Consider the following 24,602-nt stretch of genomic DNA (forward strand, 5'->3'; position numbering starts at 1 on the left):
AGAGGGAGGGAACTGTTTGGAGGGGTTGTTGCACGGGAGGAGGGCTACAAAACCGTACCAAGCTTGCCCGGATTGGTGGCCGGAGGAGGAAGTTCCGGCGAGAAAACCGATTCGGCAGTCGGAGCTTTCGGGTGGCACCGCTCTCTCACGGCGGAGCTAGGGCTCCTCTCACCGGTCTAGAAATGTTGCTGGGAGGGAGACCGACCGAACGGGACCGGTCCGGCGGCGAACGGAGGTCGGACGGCGGCGGGAGGACAGCCGGAAAACTGGGCAGCGGGAGGCTCGGGGAGAGGAAAAGAAAAGAGGGAAAAAGAGAAAGGGAGGAGGAAAAAGAAAAATGGGTTGGGCCTCCACCGGTCCAACCTATATCAACCCACTTCCAAAAAATAAAACACCCCGAAAAATAATACCCGAATAAAAATTACCTTTTACTAGCTAAAATTTACCATTTTTACCGTCGTCGTATTTTCCTCATACTAATAATCCTCCGCACATAATCGTCCCCGAAACCCCTCTAGGGACCAATTAAACTATTTACTCAATGATCGAGACGGTAAAATTTTTATTATAATCAGGCTAGTAAATAAGGTAAAAATATAAGGGTCGGGATGTGACAAAGACTATTTTGCGACAATCAAGCGGCGTTACATATAGCAGCAAACCCAGTCTACCATGAGAGAACAAAACATATCGAGTTAGATTGCCACATGGTCCGTGAAAGAATTCAAAGGGGAGAAGTCAAAACCGCATATGTGCCAACTGGACATCAGATAGCAGATATGTTCACCAAGCCATTGCGAGGACCTATTTTCCATACACATCTCAGCAAGTTGGGTGTCATTGACATTCACACTCCAACTTGAGGGGGAGTATTGAAAGAAAATCAGATTATTGATTTAGTTTACTGTCTTGATTCTCCTTGATTGTTGGAGTTGACTCTCTTTATTGATGGTAGTGATCCTAGCAATCTGATATGAGTAATTGTTGGATCATGAATATGCAGATGTAATTAGCGTTATTGCTTTCCTAGAATAGAGCTAGATTAGATGAGCTAGATTAGTTCCTCTTGTTTCTATATAATAGAAACGGCTGTACAGTGTCAAATATATCAATACAAGAACTATTACATTCACATTTTCTTAGGTGTGGATTTGGATTTGAACTATTCCGACGGAATATTTTTTCCGATGGTAAAACAATTGGACTATGATTTGTGTGTTTGATTATATGTTTAAACTCATAAAAAGTTAGTGATGTAGGTATATATATTTTTTTCAAAGGGATGTAGTTATTTAGTTGAAAGCTTGGGAAACGTTATAATTTCTGACCAGGGCTCCATTTTTGAGATGTTACCATAGTAATAGTTTTGCTTCACTTAGGAATTAGGATACCCAGACTCTACAAGGTCGTCACATTTGTCTGGGCAACAAAGTGGAAGCAAAGGTTTGACCACCCAGTTTCTTAAAAGTAACCTAGAGCATCAGTTCTGATGGCAGATATTTCGTCAAATCTGAAGTGGCTAGAAGCTAGAAATTTCTCTTTACTAGAGTTAGGTTCCTCAAAGTTCAAACGCCTTGTTGATTATGCATTTAGGGTTTTCCGGCGGCAAATTGGGGTCTCTTTAAATCCGTCGTGGTTCTTGTCTCGAGTTAACATGGCAATTGTCTTTCTTCTCCTGTTAAGATTTGTTATGATTTTCTTGGTCAAAGGTTGGGACTTCAGGTTTGGGGACTTGTTTAGCGTCCAGTAAGGTTCTTGGTTATTTGTGTGCTCGTTTTGGTGGATATTAACCATGCGTCTGGAGGTGTTTCATTGACTGGTTTAGAGGACAGGCATCCAAATATTTCATCAGCAAGCTACGATCCATTTCCCAGACCCCTTCTCCACATACACGTACAGAGAGAGGCAAACACTTGAGTGCACTTTTTTTTTTTGTCAATATTTACCTGAGCACTGGAGGCTTGTACTGCGTTCTAGATATGATACTTCCATGTAAGAAAAGCAACAAAATTTTATTAATAAGAACGAGAAACCAAACAATAGTTGTTACCCTATACAAACTTTAAACTACAGAGGAACTAGTATAAACAAATAATGAAAGGAATGATTCCTTAACTAGTGTATAGCATGCGCAGAACGGACTTTTCACTAATTAGAATGGTGGTTTTGATCTCCTTTACTACAATATCAAGGAATACCGTTATGTTCTATCATGATTGGATTTATTAGCTTTTCCAAGACTCCAATGCACTTTGCCATTCATCTACACTTTTCTGAGACAAATAAGCTCCTAGGATATGAAGAACTAATGGAATTCCATTAGAATATCTTACCAGGTGTTTCGAAAGCTCCTGGTATCCTTCGAAAGGATGGGCATGTCCAAAGGCACGCCAACTAAAAAGCTCAAGTGATTCATACTCATCAAATGGTTCAACCTCAAAGACGGCATGAGGAATCTCTTGATCTTTAAGCAAATCCTCGTGTCTAGTTGTAATGACAATTTTACTTCCCGGATAGCACCATTCCCGTTTTCCAATAATTGCACTTAACTGGTCCGAGTGGTCTACATCATCAAAAACAATAACAACTCTCTTGCAACATACCGCATGTTTAATCTTGCTTTTACCTTCATCTGTGTTGCTGACATCTACAGGCTCTGTCTCCCCACTCCTTTGGACATCAGAAAGAAGTTTCCTTTGCAAGTTAAGAATACCATTGGGTTCTTCTGAAGTTGCTGTGACATCTTCAAGGAAGCTGTTACCTTGAAATCTATAGAAGTTGAGGTTATAAGCAACTCGAACCATCGTGGTTTTTCCAATTCCACGCTTGCCATAGACGACAGCTACATCGACATCATTCGATCGATCTTTTAACCACATGTTCAGGTGTCGCACACGATAATGCATTCCAACAATTTTGGAACGAACCTTAAATGCGTTGTGATCCAGCATCCTTCCAATCTCGTCAACAACATGATGGATGAACTGGGACTCGTACCTAAAAATCAGAGATACGTCAAAATTAATAAGATGTACCGGAGGTTGCAAATAATGGCAATCCTTGTACTCATGCTAGTTGTTTTTAACTTTATATAGGTGCTACATGCCTGATTCACTACAAAATTTTAGAAAGGTTGCATGATGATAATATATAGGACTACTTCATGTGGACTTATACAAAGAATAGAGTTTTGGAGAAAAGTACTAGTACTTTTGAATTGGAATGACATACTTACTGATCTCCTAAAACCATCCCTCCCAACTCTGCAACTTCTCTAAGGGCTCTTCTCCACTCCTCCACCTTGTCCAAACTTTGCTCGACTACATGTTTGGCAAATGCTTCGGCGAAGCTCCCACTCTGTGTCCTCACCTCCGATGGATTCACATCATAGAAAATGGGCAAAACGAGGTGTCTATCAACTCTGTGATGTTCCATGATCCTTGCAAGTTCGTTCAGGCACCACTGTGAGGAAGCGTAGCCTTTGGAGAAGACAATTATAGATACTGGTGACTCATGTATTGCCTTTTGTAGTTCTCTCGCTATATTGGCTCCTCTCTTGATCTCATCATCATCTCTAAAAGTATGGATTCCAGCGCACTGCAAAGCACTGTAGAGGTGATCTGTGAAGGCCTTGCGGGTATCTTTCCCTCTAAAACTCAAGAAAGCATGATAACGGTAAGAGGAGGTAGCAGCCATAAATGAAAACTTCTTACAAATGCAATGACTAGATGAAGAATTTTAGTTTCGTAGTTTGTAATTTAAAGCCCAAGCTTAAGCCTAATAGAAAGGGAGAAACTTTAATCTAATTGACTAACGTCTTGTCACAAATTCCACACGGAGAAGGGAAATTAGAGAGGAAGTTTCACGATCTCTACATTTATGTTCCTCAAAATATACATGAAATTATATGGAAATGAGAAATGTCAATGCTAATGAATTTCTTCTTCCTTTTCAACTCACACAAATGTATATAGCAAATAAATACAATTGGGGTTTATTATATATGAATTGACAACCACTTGGATTATCCAATCATTTGAAGTATATAACAAAATATATTATGCCGCGTATGTGGAAAATCAATTTCCTATCCAAGTCTTGGAATAATTCACTCGAAAATTCTGAAGGCGAAGAGTATGTCTTCCTTCTAAGCGATCTTTACCAGACACAGTGTAGTTTGCTCTATTTAGCTTTCTTATTCAAATTTTTTTTTTTTCAACTGTACTAGACTCCTAGTGTGTATCTTCCCCTCTGAAGCTCAACATGATAACGGGTAAGAAGAGGAGGAAGAAGCAGCCGTTAAGATACACCCTCTTAGAAAAATGCAATCAATGGATATATTTTGCAGTTTGAAATCAAACAGTACAGAATATTGAGTATGATATGCAAATGGATAGAGACATAATGATCAAAGTCAATACACATGGTTATTCATAGGGACAAATTGATGCAGACAGACAGGTCTACTCCAAATCGTGGGATCTGGCAGGCATGTTTCCTTTGTTGACATATAAATATATGCATAGAGACCTTGTGACCAACAATGCGCAGCATATTAATGCCTACAACAATAAGGAAAATACACTGCAGCCGAAAGGGACTAAGAAGACCTACATTCCATCCCTCTGACGAAGAAACACAAAAGCAGTCAGGTTCTGAAGGATCCAGTTGTGACATGACACACTTCATGACAATTTCAGCTATATCCTTGTCCAATCTCAAGTCCACATCCTTCTAAAGTTAAAAATGACAAGATCCAGAACTCTTTCTGGGGCATTTGAACCGCTCCATTATTGATTCTGAATCATAAATAAATCGTCCAAATCAAGGTCCTCCTCCTCTTACAGAACTATAAATATATCAACCATTCATCTCTCAATGAATAACTACACCATGACCCAAACAATGAATTCTGACACATTGTGATCACTGTCCACGAACCTAATCAGTTTCAGGGGTCTAAATTACTAGTCTGCATGATGTCAATCCATTTCTGTTACTAAAACTAGCATATATATCAAGGGAAACTAAGTAGATCACTCACTGCAACAATAATTGGAAACGACTTGATCATGAATACAACAGCTTGATTGAAGTATGAATATCCAGAAGAATAAGATAAAAGGGATTAAATTCATATGCAAATTAAATTCAGCACCAAGTTATAACAATTTCATAGTTCTAGACTTCTAGTAGTAAGCAAATGAAGCATCACTGCAAGCCCAAAAAATAAAATAAAAACCTTCCGGCCGTTCTGCTGACGACGGTGGTGGTGGAGGAGGAATGGTGGTGGCTTTTGGAAGTTAAGGGTATTTAAGTCTTTCAAAGTGCAGTGGCATTTCCGTCTTTTCACACTAAACTGATATATAAACCTCGTCTGGCACGAGAGAAGAGAGGGAGGAAATGGGGCTGAGAGGAGGAAGTGGTGCGGTGGCGGGGGCATTACCGAACCTAATTCGGAGCCTCCGGAATGAATCCCACCCGAAGACCCGAGCCCAGCAATCGCTTCCGTCGTTGAGACGCGCATTCTCTCTGTACGATCAGATCAATTTAATCGACAACGTTCCGGATGACCAGCTCCGATTTCAAGGATACACTGACACGGGTTTCAAGGTGAATGGGGTCGACTACGAGGGAAGCTTGCTTTGTATCGGCAACATGCTCATGTCTTGGGCTCCCAAAAAGTTCTCTGACATCACTCCTGATAGGTCTTTCTTTCATTCACTCTCTCCCTTTGTCATTTTTGTTGTAGAATGCCAGTTTTGTTCTGAATTGTGCTACTTTTTGGTGGTGGTGTGTTGCAGCTTGTCAATGTTCCAACTTATGCGGCCTATACCAGGTAAATTTCAGGGTTTCACTGCTTTCATTTCACATGTGCCTTTTTCCCTCATTTACAAACTAACAATTTAAAGTTTTATCGGTATACAAAGTAGTATTGTGTTATGACTGTTATCGATTGATTATTGTTATTTCCACTTTATTTCAGTTCTAAGTAGACAGGCCAAGTTCAAAGAAATTGTGGATTATGATGGTGCATCTTAATTTTTATTTTTATTTTTATAATGTTTAAGACTTTTAGCCCTCATACTTGGTGCTTGTAAAAAGTTAACGCGTTTTGAGATAGTATGCTATGAACATTTGTTAAAGTATTCTAAATCCTATTGTCTGTAGGATCATTTCTCCCTCTTTTGATTCTTACAATGGATGTTCGTTTCCTTGTGTCCCTAATCTAAGTAGTGGTGGTTTTGGTTTAACTCACTTTGTTGGTTGGAGATTAGCATGTCTTGTAGAATAAGGATTCTGATTTAAGTGAGAGACGAGGATAGGATTCCTCAAACTTTCTGCTGTTAGAAATATAGTTGGTGCTGGTGATGAAAACTAGGTCACTAAAATGACAAACAATTAAGAAGTAAAGAATTTTGGAAATGCAAACATGTTGAATCGTAGAGGGATAATGCTAATCCCTCCCTCCCCCTCCTCAACATCTTTCGGATTCTGTTCTCTGTTGATTGTTTCCTTCCTCTTTTGATTCTCAGAATGGTGTCAAACTGATCAAGTCCTTTTTCATCCAATTATCTGGTTCAATGGCAGTTTTAGACTTTTAGTTTGACTTTTTGTATTTGTAGAAAAAATGTATAGAAGAGTCTGTTTCATAGAAAGAGGATTCAGATGTTGTCATGTTGAACGAACAGAAGGGTAGGTTGCCTCACTTTTCTTGCCCTTAGAAACATAGTTGGTGCTAGTGCTGAATCTTGGATATTAATATGAGAAGATGTAAGGGATTCAGAAAGTAAGATGTAAGAACAATCATTTTAAGATTAAGATCTTACCATCTCTCATTGTATTCTCCCTCGTTGATTTTAATTATGAATGTCCATTTGTTTCAGTCTCTTTTCTGGCAATTATTTGATTCAGTACTGGATTTAGTTGAACTTTTTGCATTGGTAGGCAAATGTAAGAAAAGTCTTCTTCATAGAAGGACAAGTTGAATTTGGGGATAAGAGGAGGGAATGCTTTTAATTGTTTTGTTTCTTGAAATGTGGTTGGTGTGGATGATGAACCTAGGGAAATTATTCCCAGGCCAGTTGCTTTTTATCTTTCCGTTGACATCTTAATATCTTACTAAAATTTCAGAGATTTTGATTCTTGGCTGTGGGAGATACATTGAGCCTGTGGATCCTGAAGTGCGACTCTTTGTTCGGTCTACTGGAATGAAGTTAGAAGCCGTTGATTCGGTATGCTTCACCCTTGCTTCTAATTTCTTTATTGACTTGATTTATTGTTGTTGTTCATGGTTTGTGTGGTCACTTAATGTCTTTTTTTTTTATCTGATGAAGATCCTAACCAACATATATATGTAAACATAATTTGATGTTGCAACTATTAGGATTCATAAACCCTTCTCATTATATTTTCTGCCACTCCACTTGTTTCATGAAGTATTCTTCCAGGTTTGACTATAGCTACCCAACATTCGTGTCCTAGTATATTATAGGAACCAGGAAGCAATAGGAAAGTGAAGGCTCAGTTATTCATCATATGATCTTTAATATTAATTCCAAATAAGAAAGAATCCTGAGATCAAAAGCACAATAAATTTGGCTCTTTAAGTATAATTCCATCTCTAGGTCCAATATCAACTTAAAAAACCTTGATTTTCCAACAGATTACTCTTCGAGCATGTTTCGCATCAATAAATTCTTTCCCTAGTTGCGTATAGCTGAGAGATGTTTGGATGGCCAAAGCACCTCTTAAGTTACAGGTCTTAGTTTAGTGTATAGCTCACTGAGGGATGTATACTTCTGATATCAATCACAGGAGACAGCCTTCTTGGTTTCTCTCTGCCCAGTAGTGCATGATGTTTAAATGGGATTCTGGTTCAGATTACCTGCTACTCATCATCTGTTTCCTCCTTGTGGAAAATATTATTTAGAGAGTCCCAAGTATATTAAAAAAAGTTTTGTGCCTTATTGAGTGAAATCTCTTAGGTGGAAAAAAGAGGTTGTGGTGCTAAGTAGGTTCTTGTGTTGGGAATCCTTTGGGGGGTGTGGATGGAGAGGAATAGGAAGATTTTCAGGGAAGAAAGGATGTAGAGGTGGATTAAAGTTTGGTTTTGGATCTGCTAAGTTTTGGGGTTGTTCTTTTCATGTGATCTCTTTTGTTTGGAATGTTGACCTGGTTTAGTCTCTATGATTGTTCTTGTTCCTCCTATTGTATTGTTTCTCCTGCTGTTTTTAATTAAAGTTGTATCATATAAAAACAAAAATAGGAGTAAAGTTAATAGGGTTCAATAGTAAAGTTCCAAAAAAAAATTAAAAAAATAAAGACCTTTTATAAAGAAAAATCTTAATCATTGTTGTACCAAGAAAAACTGCTACACTAGTATTAGAACAATGTTTCTGAAACTCTGGTGGTGGTTTTACTTGTGCATTACATGGATTAAAAAATCCTAGTCACAATGACAGGAGTATAGTTTTACAATTGTCAATATTCCAACTAATTTCGAAGAAATTCTAAAGCTAGGTTTTCCTGTCGACTTGTGTAGGTTCTTCAGGTCCATAATGTAAATCTAGGTTTTCGAGTCCAGACTCTGGATGATAATTACTATGTGTATTAAGTTCTTACTATTCATTTAGTTCTACTGATTGTGTCTCTCTCTTCTGAGGACTAAGCTTCATGCAAGTCGTGGATGATTTTTACTTTTTACTTGGCTTATTGGGTAGAGAAAGGACTACTATGCTCACCTACTCAAGTCAAATTGAAGTTCTCAGCTCCATATTGGTAATGTTAAGAGGCAAATTCACAAGGATTAGTAGCATCTCACCTCCTATCAAAGGTGATAGGCGTTGTGGGTGGGGGTGGTTTGAACCTTGATGTGTTTGGTTAGTTATCCAACCTAATTACCATTTTGACATGGTTTATAAACCTTTGCTTTTAGTGGTTTCAAGTTGACTTTTGTAGGACAGTAGTGCATTAAGCACGGGACATGCCAAATGTCACTGATAGGAACTTATGAACTAGTTCTGTGGGTGTAATTTGCTTTGCCTCTATTGGTTTAGGCAACTAGCAATTATGGAAATAATTGAATATCTTGTTTGGGTGAATAATTAAGATACAAGAGTTACACACTGGATAGTCTGATGTTTTATGCAACTTGAATGCAGCCTCAAATTCCTGACCTGTTTTAGTTTTACTGGTATATTATTACCTGCACTCCTTCTCCTGTTTCCGTCATTTGCGCCTGTACTTCTTGACGTTTAATTACTGGAGCACCAAAAAAACTTGTATGGCAATTGGTGGTCCGGTTGTAATTGATGTGGAAAACTTCCTTGGTTTCTACCACTGATTTCATAACATTCTCCTATTTTTGTTTCAGAGAAATGCCATATCAACTTACAACATACTGAATGAGGAAGGTAGGATTGTGGCTGCTGCGCTTTTACCTTACGGATGTGGAGTTTCTTCATGATGCATTGACTGGCCTCAAGATGCTTGCTTTCAGTCTGTAACAATGAATCTCCATGATCACTAGGTACATTCAAGCTCAAGTAAAATAATCTTGTTCATCATGTAACTAGGGACTTCAGAGGCATGGCAGACCAATTTTTACTGTGTAAGGTGGTCTGTCATTGGTGTATGCTTGTTGAATTAGTGCATTCTAATTGATTACATGTTTTTGATAGAGACCATGTGGTACATAATAATATTACTGCTTGTATTTTCTTTTCCTCACAACTTTCCAAATTAGACCAAGCCGAATCCCATATGAGCAGATCCTTGAAATACGTTTATACCACGCAAGTAACATGCTCCTTCATTTTGACAACATGTTGACGAGGTTTTGTTAACTAATAAATATATATGTGGGTAAAGATCAGTCTAATTCCCGGGTGGAATGGGGGACTGTTGAATACAAAGTCATTTTACAGTACCAAACCTCTTATTTTGTTACAGCTTATGACTTGCAAGAATTTTCCATGTTCATGTGCTTTTATAAAAAGGTTTAAAACTAATTAATGCCAACATGATTACCTGTATCAATCTAGTAGCAATTGCACTTTTGTTTTCTGTTCTGTTCGCTATCGAATACGTAATTAACTTGTCTTTAATCAGTTGCACAGTATATGCAGGTTCTTAGAGATTCAAAACATACTGATAAAACTCTATGTGATTTATACATTTCCTTCTGCAAAAAGTTATGGGCTTCCATTAATCCATTATTATCTTGAGAATTTTATTGCGGATGTAAACAATTAGATTTAGTTGGTGTACTTCTAATTAAAATCCAAAATCAACTCCTTATTGTTTATTTGAGAACCAAAATCTTCTCTAGAACCATCCATACTGCAGAAAAGAAAAAGAAAATATAATCGGGATTAACTAATCTTTTTATAATTGTCTACTTGATCTGCCCCCTCCGAGAATCACTTTGTGGTTATATCACTGAAACTACTCCAAATTGTAGGCAAACTTAGAAGTGTACCTAGCTTTCTAAGTAGAGAAAAATTCAGTAATGGTCCTTAAACTATCGTGAGAGGCTAACATGATACCCGAATTCTAAAAAGTATCAATATGATACCCACACACTTATTTTGACATCGACGAGGTACTTCCTTCCAATTTATGTGACGGAGATTTTTGGTTAAAAATTCATTTCTACCCTTTGTTTTGGGACCCATGTGGCAGTCACGTCAGCAAATTAACAAGCTCAGTAATGAAAATTAGATGGAGGTATCTCACTGATGTCAAAATCAGTGTTTGGGTATCACATTGATACTTTTTAGAGTTCGGGTATCACGTTGGCCTTGACACAATAATTTAAGGACTGTTGCTGAATTTTTCTCTTCTAAGTATTTAAAAAAGCGATTTGGAGGTCTAATAAGTAGGAGAGGTCGAGATGTCAAATTTGGAGGTCTAACTAGAACCATCCAATCCCCATACGAGAAGATCCTTGAAATAAGATCGATGTCTCCAAGTAGCATGCTCTTTCATTTGATTGAGTACCTTGTTTGCAAAGTTTTGTTTCCTTTTTTTTTTTTTGTTGTGTGTGTGAATAAACTAGTTCGGAAGGTTTTGTGAACTTGGATATTCGAATGTGGGACAATAGCAGCAAAGTGAGAGTTGAATGGGACTGTTGCATACAAAGTTATTTTAGAGTTCCAAACTTGTTGCAGCTTGTGACTTGATTCAGATACTGAATCGATGCTTAGATGGTCGACAGAAGTTTTAGAACCAATTGATGGCAACGTTAAGGACCTATATTGGAAGAATATAGGAAACAGAATATTGCAGGATTACATTTTCAGATTCCTTAAAAGTAAAAATAGTACAAGAATCCAGTTCTTTGAAGATAGATACACTTCTGTCTTTCTGTTAGTTGATTGTGAATGTTAGTTATAGTTAGGAGCAGTATATTTCTTGGAAGTTTCTGATACAGGTTACAAACTACATTGGGATGACTCAAACTTTAGTTTGGATAAAATGCTCACACCAGTCCCCACGTAACAGCTCAGTCAGTTGCGTCCTATGCTGATAGCTTACTTCTAGTTTCGAGCTTGTTGCTCTATTGGTTCAGAATATTCATCCAACATTCAAATACAATTTTCGTCCAAATTTATTTCAACGGGGAACCGACTCTAAGATCTTCTTAAAAGACACAAACACTTCCAGTTGTTGTCTTACGTACTCTGCCTCTCAAATGTCCCAGAAACTACGATCTCTCATGCATTCTTTTAATGGAAGTCCTGGACCTTTCCAACTTTGAATTCGTTTTATATATTCAAGTCATGAATGTTTCAACTTTCTGGTATTTAACTGTAGCTTTGAGTCGCTGTCCATGGGGTCGGTGGTGTGTTTTAGGATTAATGCACACGCTCTTTACAGCTAAAATGGCCAACCCTTGATCCAACCAACTCTGTTTTCTGGACACTCGTCGTTGATTCTATATTCTATTCGACTTTCCTACTCAACCATTTCCCTCTCTCTGATTTCTGTCTATATATTCTTGCACAGCCTCCCCATATTTTCATAAACCACTTCTTCGACTCTTATTCATTACTTGCTTTCCTTGTTCTGCAATTCTTCATCTTAGCCTAGCTATATACTCTTCTTTGTTTCTTTGTTTTCCTCCTCATGGCACCTCCTAATGATCCTATCAGTCCAGTTTTCAATGCGTTGCAGTCCCAGAGTTCTGGAAAATACTTTGACCTCTCTAATGGAAAGCTCAGTGTCAAAGGTGTTCCATTGCTCTCTGAAGTTCCAAGCAATGTAACTTTCAGCCACTTCCACCCTGCTTACCAATCTTCTGATGCTCCACTTCCTCTGCTCCAACGGGTTCGTGCCTCGTCCTGCAAGGGTGCTTTCCTTGGATTCAACAAGGAGGGTCCCTCGGATAGGCAACTCAACTCTTTGGGGAAACTCATTAACAGAGATTTCCTTAGCATCTTTAGGTTCAAGACATGGTGGTCTACTATGTGGGTGGGAAACTCTGGTTCAAACTTGCAGATGGAAACCCAATGGGTTCTCTTAGACGTCCCAGAGATCAAGTCATATGTTATAATCATACCCATCATTGAAGGCAGTTTCAGGTCTGCTCTGCATCCTGGCAGTGATGACCATGTCATGATCTGCGCTGAGAGTGGCTCTAGTGCAGTGAAAGCATCACATTTCGGTGCCGTTGCTTATGTTCATGTTTCTGATAATCCTTACAACTTGATGAAGGAAGCTTACAGTGCTCTCAGAGTCCATCTCAATACTTTTAGGCTCTTGGAAGAGAAGACAGTGCCAAATCTAGTTAACAAATTTGGTTGGTGCACTTGGGATGCATTCTACTTAGCTGTAGAACCTGTTGGTGTCTGGCATGGTGTGAAAGAATTTTTTGAAGGCGGTGTGTCACCGCGGTTCCTCATCATTGATGATGGTTGGCAGAGCATCAATATGGATGATGAGGACCTCAAGGAGGACACAAAAAATTTAGTTCTTGGTGGGACTCAAATGACTGCTAGGCTTTACAGGTTTGAGGAGTGCAAGAAGTTCAGGAACTACAAAGGTGGGACGATGTTGGGTCCTGATGCCCCTTCCTTTGATCCCAACAAGCCAAAACTGTTGATTGCCAAGGCAATTGAAATAGAGCATGCTGAGAAGGACCGCGACAAGGCCCTTCAATCTGGAATCACCGACTTGTCTTTGTTTGAAACAAAAATTCAGAAGCTGAAGACAGAGTTGAATGAGATCATTGGTGGAGGAGAAAGCAGTGCTAGTAATGAAAGCTGTGGAAGCTGCTCTTGCAGTGACAAAAACTATGGAATGAAGGCTTTCACGGGTGACTTGAGAACCAAGTTTAAAGGTTTAGATGATATATACGTATGGCATGCTCTTTGTGGTGCCTGGGGTGGTGTTAGACCAGGTTCAACTCATCTCAGTTCGAAGATCATTCCTTGCAAAGTCTCTCCTGGACTAGATGGGACGATGACTGATCTCGCTGTGGTGAAAATTGTTGAGGGCGGAATTGGGCTTGTTCATCCTGATCAAGCTGATAGTTTCTACGACTCCTTGCACTCATATCTTTCTGAAGTCGGTATCACTGGAGTCAAAGTGGATGTTATTCATGTAAGTCCTATGCTCATCACCATTTTATAACCTACTACTATTGTGATATTCAATTGTTCAAATTATATGAACTTTCTGTGCAGACGCTTGAATATGTATCAGAGGAATATGGAGGCCGTGTGGAGCTTGCAAAAGCTTATTACAAGGGGCTGACTCATTCTCTTCAGAAGAACTTCAATGGGACCGGACTTATTGCTAGCATGCAGCAATGCAACGACTTCTTCTTTCTTGGCACAAAGCAAATATCTATTGGAAGAGTCGGTAAGGAAAAATTAATCTTCTGTTGCAACAACGTATAGATTCTTTAGAAAACTACGAGAGGTTCTTCATGAGTCCTTATATATTTTGTTTTGTGTTGCAGGTGACGATTTTTGGTTTCAGGATCCGAATGGAGATCCAATGGGAGTCTACTGGTTACAAGGAGTTCATATGATCCACTGCGCCTACAACAGCATGTGGATGGGTCAGATGATACAGCCTGATTGGGATATGTTTCAATCAGACCATATATGTGCTAAATTTCATGCAGGCTCTAGAGCAATCTGTGGTGGTCCGGTTTATGTGAGTGACTCAGTTTCAGGGCATGATTTCGATCTCATTAAGAAGCTTGTTTTCCCTGATGGTACCATTCCCAAGTGCCAGCATTTTGCCCTCCCAACCAGGGACTGCCTCTTTAAAAACCCTTTATTTGATGATAAGACTGTCCTTAAAATTTGGAACTTCAACAAGGTATTTCCCTATCTGCATCTCTACATGTTTACCTTTTCTTTTTCTTTTTTTTAAACAAAAGAGTAGTACAATTGACCCCAAGAAGTGGAGGTACTGTGAATCTCACTCGATCATGTTACTCATTACAGTATGGTGGTGTGCTTGGAGCTTTCAATTGTCAAGGGGCTGGTTGGGACCCCAAAGAGCAGAGGATCAAAGGCCACTCAGAATGCTACAAGCCAATCTCTTGTTCGTTACATGTTTCTGAGATCGAATGGGACCAAAAGACTGAAGCAGCACATTTGGGAGAGGCTGAAGAGTATGTTGTCTATCTCACCGAGGCTAAGGAGCTCCGCCTAATGACCCCTAAGTCTGATGCCATTCAAATCGTCATCCAACCATCTTCGTTTGAGCTTTTGAGCTTTGTGCCGGTTAGAAAGCTAGGCCGGAGCATCAACTTCGCGCCAATCGGACTTACAAATATGTTCAACTGTGGAGGCACACTCCAAGAGTTGGAGTACAAAACTACTGCGGTCGAGTCTAGTGCCATGATCAAAGTTAAAGGTGGAGGCCATTTCCTGGCCTACTCAAGTGAGTCACCAAAGAAATGTTGTTTGAATGGTGCGGAGGTAGCTTTTGAGTGGTCTGCTGATGGCAAATTGAACTTGAGTGTCCCTTGGATTGAACAAGCTGCTGGCATTTCTGATGTGCTGTTTGCATTTTGATTTCAAATCTTAAATATTAATAATCAATAGTCGAGGGAAAAATAAGGTTTCAGTGGAAGAAAGACCTCTATAGGTATAGAAAATGATCGATTCAGACTCTTTTTCCTTCCTTTACAAGAAAATTAGGCACTTTTATAAGGTTGTATAAGATTGCATTTGTATTGTAAATTCAAGTCCTCACTTTATATACCGACTCTGTATATTCATCAATTCCACAGAAAGCATTTGCTATTTAGATGTGTTGGTTCCACGAACTGTCTGGTTTTAATTATACCTAGCGCTGTAAGTTTAATTTGCTCAATAACATGACCTGTACGTTTCTATAGCTCCTAATAAAATATTTTTGTTATAAGAAACATCTTACACTTCAAGAATTTTGGAATCGTTATTTCGTATCAAGTCTTGTTACTCTCAAGTCATTGTACTCGCAATCGACTTAGAAACAGTCCGGCACTCTAACCTCTTATAAGTTACAACAAAAATATATAGTTATATAACCACTAATTAATGAGAGCGTATTCAGCGCACCCGTCCATCTCCGCCGTCCATTTGACGCGGACTTTTGACTTTTTCAAAATGGACGGCGGAGATGGACTGGTGCGCGGTATAATTTTCGCCAATTCAATACGTCAACGAAATTGGGGATTCCAATCTACCACCCCAGAAATTATATTATCCGATGATATGGTATGTTATCAAACTGTGGTCTACAACATGCACAAGCTGTCATACTACTCTTGATAGTTTCATTTTTCCCAACCTCTATTATCTTTAACATTTTTGCATTGATTAAAGCGATACTTTTCTAAAGTGATATGTCCGACACATTATATAAGTCTAATTTTGATTATGTAATAATAACTAATTTCGTATTGATAAGCTAGCTGATCTATCTTCACTAGAATCGGTTGATCTGCATTTGTATACCATGCGTTCATGTATTTTAAGTTGTGAAAAGACATGATTGACCGGACATACCATGCGTTTAGCCTTTATTTTATTTCTTTCTTTATTTCGCAATTGATTAATTATGAAGACCAACTTCAGCGTACACTCGTTAAACTTGTATGCTGTTGAAAACGAAATTTGAGAATGAACGTACGTGTGCTTCAAGAGTTCAAGTGATATCAAAACAAAAGAGAACAAAACAAAAGAGGGTGTCGATGGGTTGATCCAAATAGGCAAATAAAGGCTAGAAACTAGTGAGTGATGAGTTGATGACTTATCTGCATGCTTTGGATTCAAGACGCGTTGAGCAATTTTGTTTGAGTTGGAATAGAATAGGGTTATCCATTCCCTCAAAAATATCTCTCTCTGTTATCCCTCCAAAAATATCTCTCTGTTTTCTTTATTTTAATTTCGTCGGTCACTAACCTAATCCCACCGACAACGATGGCCACAATTGTCGTCCTAACCAACTAACTAACTAACAAGACCAATTCGGGATTTGAAAGTTTCGAGTTTGAAGTGTAGCTAGCTGATCGTTTTCTTTGACCATCAATATTTTGCATGGATTGCCAACAAATGCAAAAGTTTAATGAAAATGCAAACATTTAATACTTGGGTATGAAAATTCCCCAAAATTTATAGGTTTCTTTCGTTATTTATCTTTTGTTGAAGACTTTTGTAATTAATCCTTAATTTATTTCTGTAATATAAATGCTACATATTTTTTAGTTATTTGAGTTCATTATACTACCAATAGTAGTTCAGTTCCTTAGGGGAATGGGGATGTAGTGATTTAGGCTAAGGCCAGCCGTGAGTTTTCCAGGGCTCTAGGCCGACTAGGCGACATACAAAAATGGGGCTCCCTATCTTTCAATAGATTCATTTTTATTAAAAAGAAAAAAATTTAGTGCTCAAACGACATATAGTATAATTAGTCTAGTGGTAAACAAATGATGATCAGACTAAAGAGGAGTAGAGAAACTCAATCAAACCATAAATAAAATAATGAAAAAGAAAATTGAAAAAAAAACCCAAAAACCTAAATAATTGAAAATAATTTTCAAACACAACTCACTCAACGAAATTTAAACTCAAGAAAAATGTTTCATCATTGGAAGAAGAAAAAAGAAATAAGATAATAATTGCACACATGGTGAAGATGATCAACAATGATAAATTGATGATATAATTTATGTAAATACTTTCTGGGTTTGAGATTTTATAGCCGAAAATTTGGGATTGAGCCTGAAAATGAAGAAAAAGAAGAAGTTTCGTGCTTAGGCTAAAGAGAATTAAAGCCACAAATGTTAATTACTACAATAGAATAATGAAAAAATGCCCAAATACCCAAAGATTAGAAAGCTAAAGCCCATTTCAACGAAATTATAATCCCTTAACCCATTCAATTGATTCTTATACAAAAGACATTATTACCCTTTATAGAATTAAACCCACACAAATCTTATCTCTTTCTCTTTCTCCTCTCCTCCCGATCTGCTCTCTCTCTCTTTCTCTCTGACCCTCTCAAATCTCATTTCTAAGGCTTCGCCGAACACCACCGTCCGCGGCGAAGCCAATCGTCTCCTCTTCACGGACGAGAGCCACGTCAACGCCAAACACCGGCCCTTTGCCTCGTCACGTTTCGATTCCAGAAGACAGAGATCTGCCTCTCCGATCTCCAGTACGGCGCTTTGGCGTTGACGGCGTTTGGCGTTGACTTCAGTACGCCAAACGCCAAACGACGGACGATAACTGTGAACTGGTTACTGGATGTTACTGGGTATTAGTAACTGGTTATTAGGGGTTAATAACTGTTATTGGGGGGTCAATAACTAGTTACTGGGGAAAATTCCGGTGACCGGAGTCCCACGGTCGGGGAAATTCCGATGATCGGAGTCCGAGGTTCCGGCCAAGTTTTTTCATGTTGAAGAGGTGGGGGCAAAATAATTTTAAAATAATATAGTTTGTTAAGACTTTAGTAAAAATTTGGCCATTTGGGCACAAAAAAAAATTTAATTTCATTCAAACGGGCTCATTAAAAAGATTGTCATTAGAATGGACAATGAAGGGTTACAATTAGTACTAAATAGGTATTTTCCCTAGAATTAATGCTAACAATTGGTTATTTACTACTCTCTCTTTTTTCCCATATATAACAGGGCGTTTTTTTAAAGGGCCCATGAGATGTTGGGGCTCTAGGCCTGTTCCAGCTGGGCCTATGCTCGGGCCGGGCCTGATTTAGGCCCTTTAGGATTTCATTCTCAACCAACAGTTTAGAGAAGTTGGAAACCCTAAACGCATAACCAGTATTTAATTGACAGATCGAGCTCTAGTAAGATACACCAAAACGAATTCAACGATGATATCAGACGACAATTTCACAGAACCAGAACCAAAGTTGTACGGAGAGATAGAAGAAATACATGATGAGGTTGAGAGGAAGTTCCAAAAGTTCAAGAATTTTGACATACTTGGTCATTACCCCTATGATCATCACTTCGTTCGCAGCAGATCGGAAGACCACGTCGTATTGAAAGTGGCTGGGAATTTATCCGTGCCAGACTACCACCGGAACCTAAAGGACTTGCTGGTTCAATTTTTGTTAGGGTTTATGACCAGAGGACTGATCTTATGAGTGTTATGATAGTTGGTAGGGAAAGTGCTCCTTATCACCAAGGTTTATTTTTCTTTGACATATTCTTTCCCAGCAATTACCTCAAACTGCCCCAGGAAACCCAAGATGTTCCCTCACTCTTTTACCATTCTTTTGGCTTTGATCTGAACCCAAACTTGCGAAAAGACGGCACCGTTTCGATCGACAAAACGCAAAAGGGCAAGAACACAATGGAGTTGCTGTCTTCACTCAAGGATCTGGTTGTGAATGACAAAACCTATATTCATTATTCGCAAAAGGGCTTGACATTAAACAGAAAGGTTTTCATGCAAACTTTCGAGGCTATGCTTAAGATGCTCGAATGGCCACCTAGGCCGTTTAAATATTTTGTGCTGGGATTTTCGAACAAGAGCTCATGATATTCTTCTCAACTTAACAATAACAACGATATAAATAATCTTGCAACTCTCTCATCCCCTCTCTTAATTTTCTAGGGTAATAAGGGTTTTGGGGGGAAGAAAGAGAGTTGTGCGCTACATCCTATATGGAGGCTGGTGTTGCTTCTACTTTTATCGCTGTCGTTACTACTAGCTTAGCTTCAAAGCTTTCTATTGGGTGATTTGTGTTGTCCAGACAAATGTTTTTTGACCCTTCTGCTTTTCTTAGTTGGTAAGATAAACACGGCTCGGCATGTACCCTTTGATTCTTTTCAAAGTGTTGTGAGGTCGATGTGGAGACTCTTTGTTCCTGTGGAGGTTGTCACTCGTGGTGATCGCTACCTTTTTATGTTCGTTAATGAGCGTGATCTTTCAGCTTGTTAAGAAATTTGGGCCTTGGAGGTTCCAACGTGTCATGGGCTTCTCTAATATTTTTGATATGCCGCTTGATTTCGTATGGATCTAGGTCGAAATTCTTGGCGTGCCCCTGCCCTAATGATGGTTGTTACGTACTGCTAGGGTTGTGGGCGAAACCCTTGGCCCTGTTTTAATTGTATGTTGATCAGGTCGGTATTCGACATGGTATTGCATGTATTTATAAATAGAAATTTCGTTAGTCACTGATATATAGTTTACTATGTTATAGGATAATTAGAATATTATTGTTCCTATAAAGTAGATATTTACTCAGTCAGATGTTTATCTAGTCAGTTGTTGACTTAGTCAGTATTGTTATGGTTTGTGGTGACATGTACCACAGAATAAGGAGAGATTCATGTAATTCATGTAATCTTGTTATCTGTAATCTCCTCCTATAAAAGGAGCTCACTCATTCTGATGAAATATACAGTTTTTCCTAAAACATAATATACTATTTACGTGTATAAAATTAACATACAACATGCTTTAAAGAAAAGGGAGGATCAACCCAATAATGCATTGCATCACCTATTTGGGATAGGATGATCCATGTGCATAGCCGTCACAACGTTTGTTGGTACGTTTGGTAAACTTAATTAGTTCATCACCATTAGTTTTAGGTGAAATAACATTGAGTAAAGCACAGGCCACAAAGGAAGTATGACGAGAACATCCAAGACACTGCCTACACATTCCTATCCTTTGTGTCCCTAAGCTTATAATATACAATTGTCAGCCAGCAAAACCCTCATAATTATTTAACTAATTAAGTAGCCTAGCAAGCGTCGATGGTTTGTGAAAGCATGAGACCTGTTCTAAGTTTTTCCACGTTGCATGATTAAGAACCACATTAATCCATCTTACATATATATAATGTTGCTGGCCAGATAACTAGATATCATGAGTAATCATGATTACAAATGCTTCAAGGTAGCCACCAGCAGCAGCAGCATATATATGCATGTGCTGCTTCATGTTCTCCGCCTCATATATGCTTAATAAGCTGCTCGCTGTTACACACTGCGCAAATAATTGGAATTTGCAGGGGAAACTGCTGTAATTAACCACGTACCTACGTAATCGGAACAGCGACCACTCGACCGGATTGATCTGTCGTGTATTTACTTTGTATTTGTATTATACATCTTATATGACAACTAGTCCTAGCCCTAGCTCTGATTAAACACAAACACAAATCGTTTTGGACATAAACACAAATCGGATTAAACAAAGGATTGCTTATTATATATTTCGAAAAAGAAATAGGTACGTGTGAGGTTTTGTTCAGCACTGGTAATTATCTGTGTCTTCAACTTTGCATTATTATTAGTGCATGGAGAAACCATATATTTCTGCTGAAAGAGAAGAAGATATATTACATATTTAGATTTCAAGGAATTAATTGATATATTCGTTCGATATATCCAGATCAATCGAAAGCCCGGCCAAAAGAATCAAAGGAAAAGAATTGAGAGAATTAGATGCATGCATCTTTGTCTCCAAGGTTGTCCAAGTCTTAAGTTTCGTGGGGGTACTATGATGCGCAGACATGTTACAAACATGGTTTGGGAATTGTTAATTTTTTTTAAGACTTTACAGACACATCAATCATCGCTTTGATGCAAATTGGGGTTCATGAATGTCGACAGAACCAAATCTACCTTATCCCAACATTAAGATCTAATCTGTCCACCCTTCAATTCTCAACCTCAAATATATATATGGACAAGTTAGTAATCCCTAGCCTCCTCCTTATAGTTTAGTTTATTAGAGGTTTCCTGCCTTGAAACAATAAGGCCGGCCTAACCACCATATATACATGAATGAAACCTAGCTAGGCTCGCTTGAAGTTCAATTATAAAATGTGGGATCGATGCCTTGTTGATTTGAGCTGGAATGAGGCCCTAATATTCACATATTATCTAAAGTCGACCATTGAATTTGGAAAGTGGGAGGAAGAATAATACAGGGTGTTCTTCATAGGATGATGGGTGGTGTAAGATGATGAGGCTTGTAAGCTTCAATTAGCTAGCTTGGTGATATTCTGCGTAGGAAGAACAATCATGTGGTTCCATGTGGAGAACATGCCCCAAAGTAACTAGGGTACACTTGGCACCATCCCATTGAATTATTCCCCAATTCCCTTGGAGGCCTTCTGTGAAATTGTCCTGCAGATCCTACCCTAATCCTTAATGCCCGGCCAAGCGCTCCATATATAAGCCCCCCTCATCCTTCCATTTCTGATACAGAGGGTATTGTTTTTATCACAATCCATAACCAAAGTTGGCACTCGAAATAGCAAGCTAGGCAAAAAACGATAGTTTGTTCTTGCTTGAAATCAAGTCTTCTACAATGGGTCCTCATCAGCGTCCTCTCTTTGTTTCCCTTGATTTGAAGGGTCTGCTGGTCCAGGAAACTGAGGAAAAGTCCTACACAGATGGAGCGTTGTGGAACAATAATGTTCTTCAAGGAACAAGACAGAGGAGGGCGATGACGTCGACGACAACCAAGAGAAGTGGAGTGGTCTTGAAGAACAAGAAGAGAGCCGCAGATGGTAAGAGGATTCTGAAAAAGAGAAATCGGAGAAGCCTCCAGTTTGGAGCAAAAAGGGAAAACAATGGGATCCGAAGAAGGGTGAGAACTTTAAAGAGACTGATTCCAAATAGTGATTCCAAATCCGTCGAGGGTTTGGACGGACTTTTCAGAGAGACAGCAGATTACATTTTATGTTTGCAAAGTAGAGTCAGGCTCATGCAGATGATGGTTAAGGCGTTGGCAGGTTCTGATGATCAGTAGTCACTCATTCATTTCGATTCTGTAATTAAAGAATAGTATTCTTTGCTTCTTTTAATTTATTTTTTATTTATTCTTCCTGTTTAATTTCTTGTGATCTATGAATACAGAAGCTTGTTTCCAAATTAAGTTCATCAGGTTCATTGATGCTCGATCTCAAACCAACAGTTTTCAACACAGCTAGCTGCTTGGTCCCTTTAATTATTTGTGTGATCGATAAGTATTATTATATATGGTGGCATTGTTTTAAATAGTTAATTTAGAAATTAATTTACTTGCATCTGTAATTTACTGTACGTACTTATATATAGCTTCGGACAGGCCCGGACTTGAGGTGAGGCCGACGAGGCGGCCACCTCAGACCCCAAAAATTTGGGGGCACCAAAATCCAACAGCTGCCTTGAGTAGGAGGGATTAGAAAAGTTTGCTAGCCATGGAAACTAAAGCTTAAAGCTATAACTATTTGGGTTTTGGTTTTTTGAAATGAAAAACATAGGAGGAGAGAAATGGTTGGGTTTAGAAGAGAGAAGAGAAGGGAGAGAGGGAAGTTTGAGATGGCGATGATGATGAGCAGTGATGGCAGTCGACGATAAAAACTTGTGATTTATCAATTATGAACTTGAACGGTTCATATTTGACAGATTTGGTTCGTCCATTAATTTGATCTAGCTTGTTATCTTAACAAACACCAATTTAGGTGAAAATTTATATAAATAATTTACTCATATAAACCTCAAAACTGAACGGATGAGATGTCAAAATGTGATCGAAAATTGGCTCTTTTAAATCATAAACCAAAAAGTCCTCAACTTAAGAGTTTTCACTAGAAGGGCTCACTTTCTTCCTATCCTCACTGTTAAGTTAATGGGCCCCCTCCACCTCTAAAAACTAGGTTTCGCTCCCAAACTTCTAAACCATTATGCCAGTTTTATTCCCTATTATCGGTCTCCTCAAACTCCTCTGCTCAAGGTGAAGCTTTCCTGTCAGATCATTTGACCAACATACTGTCTGGCACCATAAAAGAAAAATTTAGAGGGCACCATTTGTAAAACTCGCCTCAGGTTTTGAAATCTCAGGTCCGACCCTAGCTTCGGATCTCTAGATATAAGTTTTCTGGTTCTGGTAAGTATTTTCTGGGGAATGACCGGTTGGCGCTCAATTCCAATATGTTGGAAGAACTGTGGTACCAATTATGTACCAACAGAACCTACTCTTTTGCAAATATGAATATTCATATTACTTATTTATAACTTCACTTATTACTTGCTTCTCATGCTTAGTTAGTAGCCTCTTAAATAAGTGGATTGGAGCAGTGTAACCGTCCAATTATTGTGCATAATCTATGTATCACTGTGATCCATTATCAATATATCATCAATATTTTTCAAGAAAAAGAAAATTATGCCTAAACTTTTTATCCACCCATAATCTGTAGAGGGACGATATGTAATAGTCTTTTTTGGATTGAGTTCAATATATCATCGATATTTCAAGAAAAGAAAAAATCAAAATAAAGTTTGCCAAAAATAGTAAATATTAACAGAAAAACTAACTTATAAAAGCTGAGGCATTTGCCTTGTACTGTTTGGTCTAATGACATAAGAGCAACTTTAATAGACTCTCTATTTTAGCTTTTAGCTATTAGCGTATTTAGCTTCTTTTTTTTTTATATTTTAGGAGCTCCAGCAAACTAGCTAAAGTTTAGCTATTATGACTTTTAGCTATCTCACTAGCTAGCTATTTAGCTAGCAAGATGACTCAGATGAGGCTAGCTATAATTTAATACATTCCTTGTAAGATATTTTACGTGATATATAAATATATTTAAACTACTTAATCTTTATTTGAAGAATAATGTTGATGTAATGCTAGCTAAAATAAAGAGCATTGATGCATCACATTTCTAAAGTGGCTAGTCAAAATGACATTTTAACTAATTTAGACTAAAAAAAAAAATTGAATCATTTACAGATTGGATGGAAACATAGAGATGGGTTTTATGTGATTTTGCTTTTCGGTTTATATATGAGAATTCTAATGCTGAAGAATGATAAAAAATATTTTTTAAAAAATCGTTGCCTTTGATGTGTATTGCTATTCTGGAAAAATAAATGTGTTCATATATGAGACGTTTTGAAAATATTGATGACTGAATTGCTGCCAAATGTTTGGTTGTTTAATTAGTTTCTCCAGGTAATGACTTGGCTATGGTGCTTGTGTTGTTGGCTCAATTTTTAATTTTTTTTTATCAAATGAAATATCATTTATACGGAAGATGTTACAAGCAGTATGAATAATACAAACAAGATCACTAACGGACCACTTATAACAAATCTCAGACTGAAGGCC

General features: G+C 38.2%; 3 protein-coding genes across 4 annotated transcripts; 2 read left to right on the forward strand and 1 right to left on the reverse strand.

Moving 5' to 3' along the window:
* Positions 1–2,100: 2,100 nt before the first annotated feature.
* Positions 2,101–3,696, reverse strand: LOC101291287 (TMV resistance protein N-like). Its single transcript, XM_004289495.1, has 2 exons — positions 3,236–3,696; positions 2,101–2,997 (listed from the first exon to the last, which is right to left on the reverse strand). Exons 1-2 carry the CDS (start codon positions 3,694–3,696, stop codon positions 2,226–2,228), a joined length of 1,233 nt encoding a protein of 410 aa, XP_004289543.1. The 3' UTR covers positions 2,101–2,225.
* A 1,703-nt stretch (positions 3,697–5,399) lies between these two features.
* On the forward strand, positions 5,400–9,905 carry LOC101306565 (NADH dehydrogenase [ubiquinone] 1 alpha subcomplex assembly factor 3-like). Of its 2 annotated transcripts, XM_004288492.1 has the most exons (4): positions 5,400–5,708; positions 5,805–5,839; positions 7,135–7,235; positions 9,377–9,905. In XM_004288492.1, exons 1-4 carry the CDS (start codon positions 5,404–5,406, stop codon positions 9,467–9,469), a joined length of 534 nt encoding a protein of 177 aa, XP_004288540.1. In that variant the 5' UTR covers positions 5,400–5,403; the 3' UTR covers positions 9,470–9,905. The 2 variants fall into 2 exon arrangements, with proteins under 2 accessions (XP_004288540.1, XP_004288539.1); XM_004288491.1 differs by lacking the exon at positions 9,377–9,905 and having other exon boundaries at positions 7,135–7,648.
* Positions 9,906–12,132: 2,227 nt separating this feature from the next.
* LOC101307049 (stachyose synthase-like) lies at positions 12,133–15,394 on the forward strand. The gene is made up of 4 exons (XM_004288493.1): positions 12,133–13,608; positions 13,692–13,869; positions 13,970–14,337; positions 14,466–15,394. Exons 1-4 carry the CDS (start codon positions 12,133–12,135, stop codon positions 15,039–15,041), a joined length of 2,598 nt encoding a protein of 865 aa, XP_004288541.1. The 3' UTR covers positions 15,042–15,394.
* The last annotated feature ends 9,208 nt before the right edge of the window (positions 15,395–24,602 follow it).

The sequence above is a fragment of the Fragaria vesca genome, linkage group LG1, assembly GCF_000184155.1.
Source record: "Fragaria vesca subsp. vesca linkage group LG1, FraVesHawaii_1.0, whole genome shotgun sequence".
NCBI classification, from domain to species: Eukaryota; Viridiplantae; Streptophyta; class Magnoliopsida; order Rosales; family Rosaceae; genus Fragaria; species Fragaria vesca.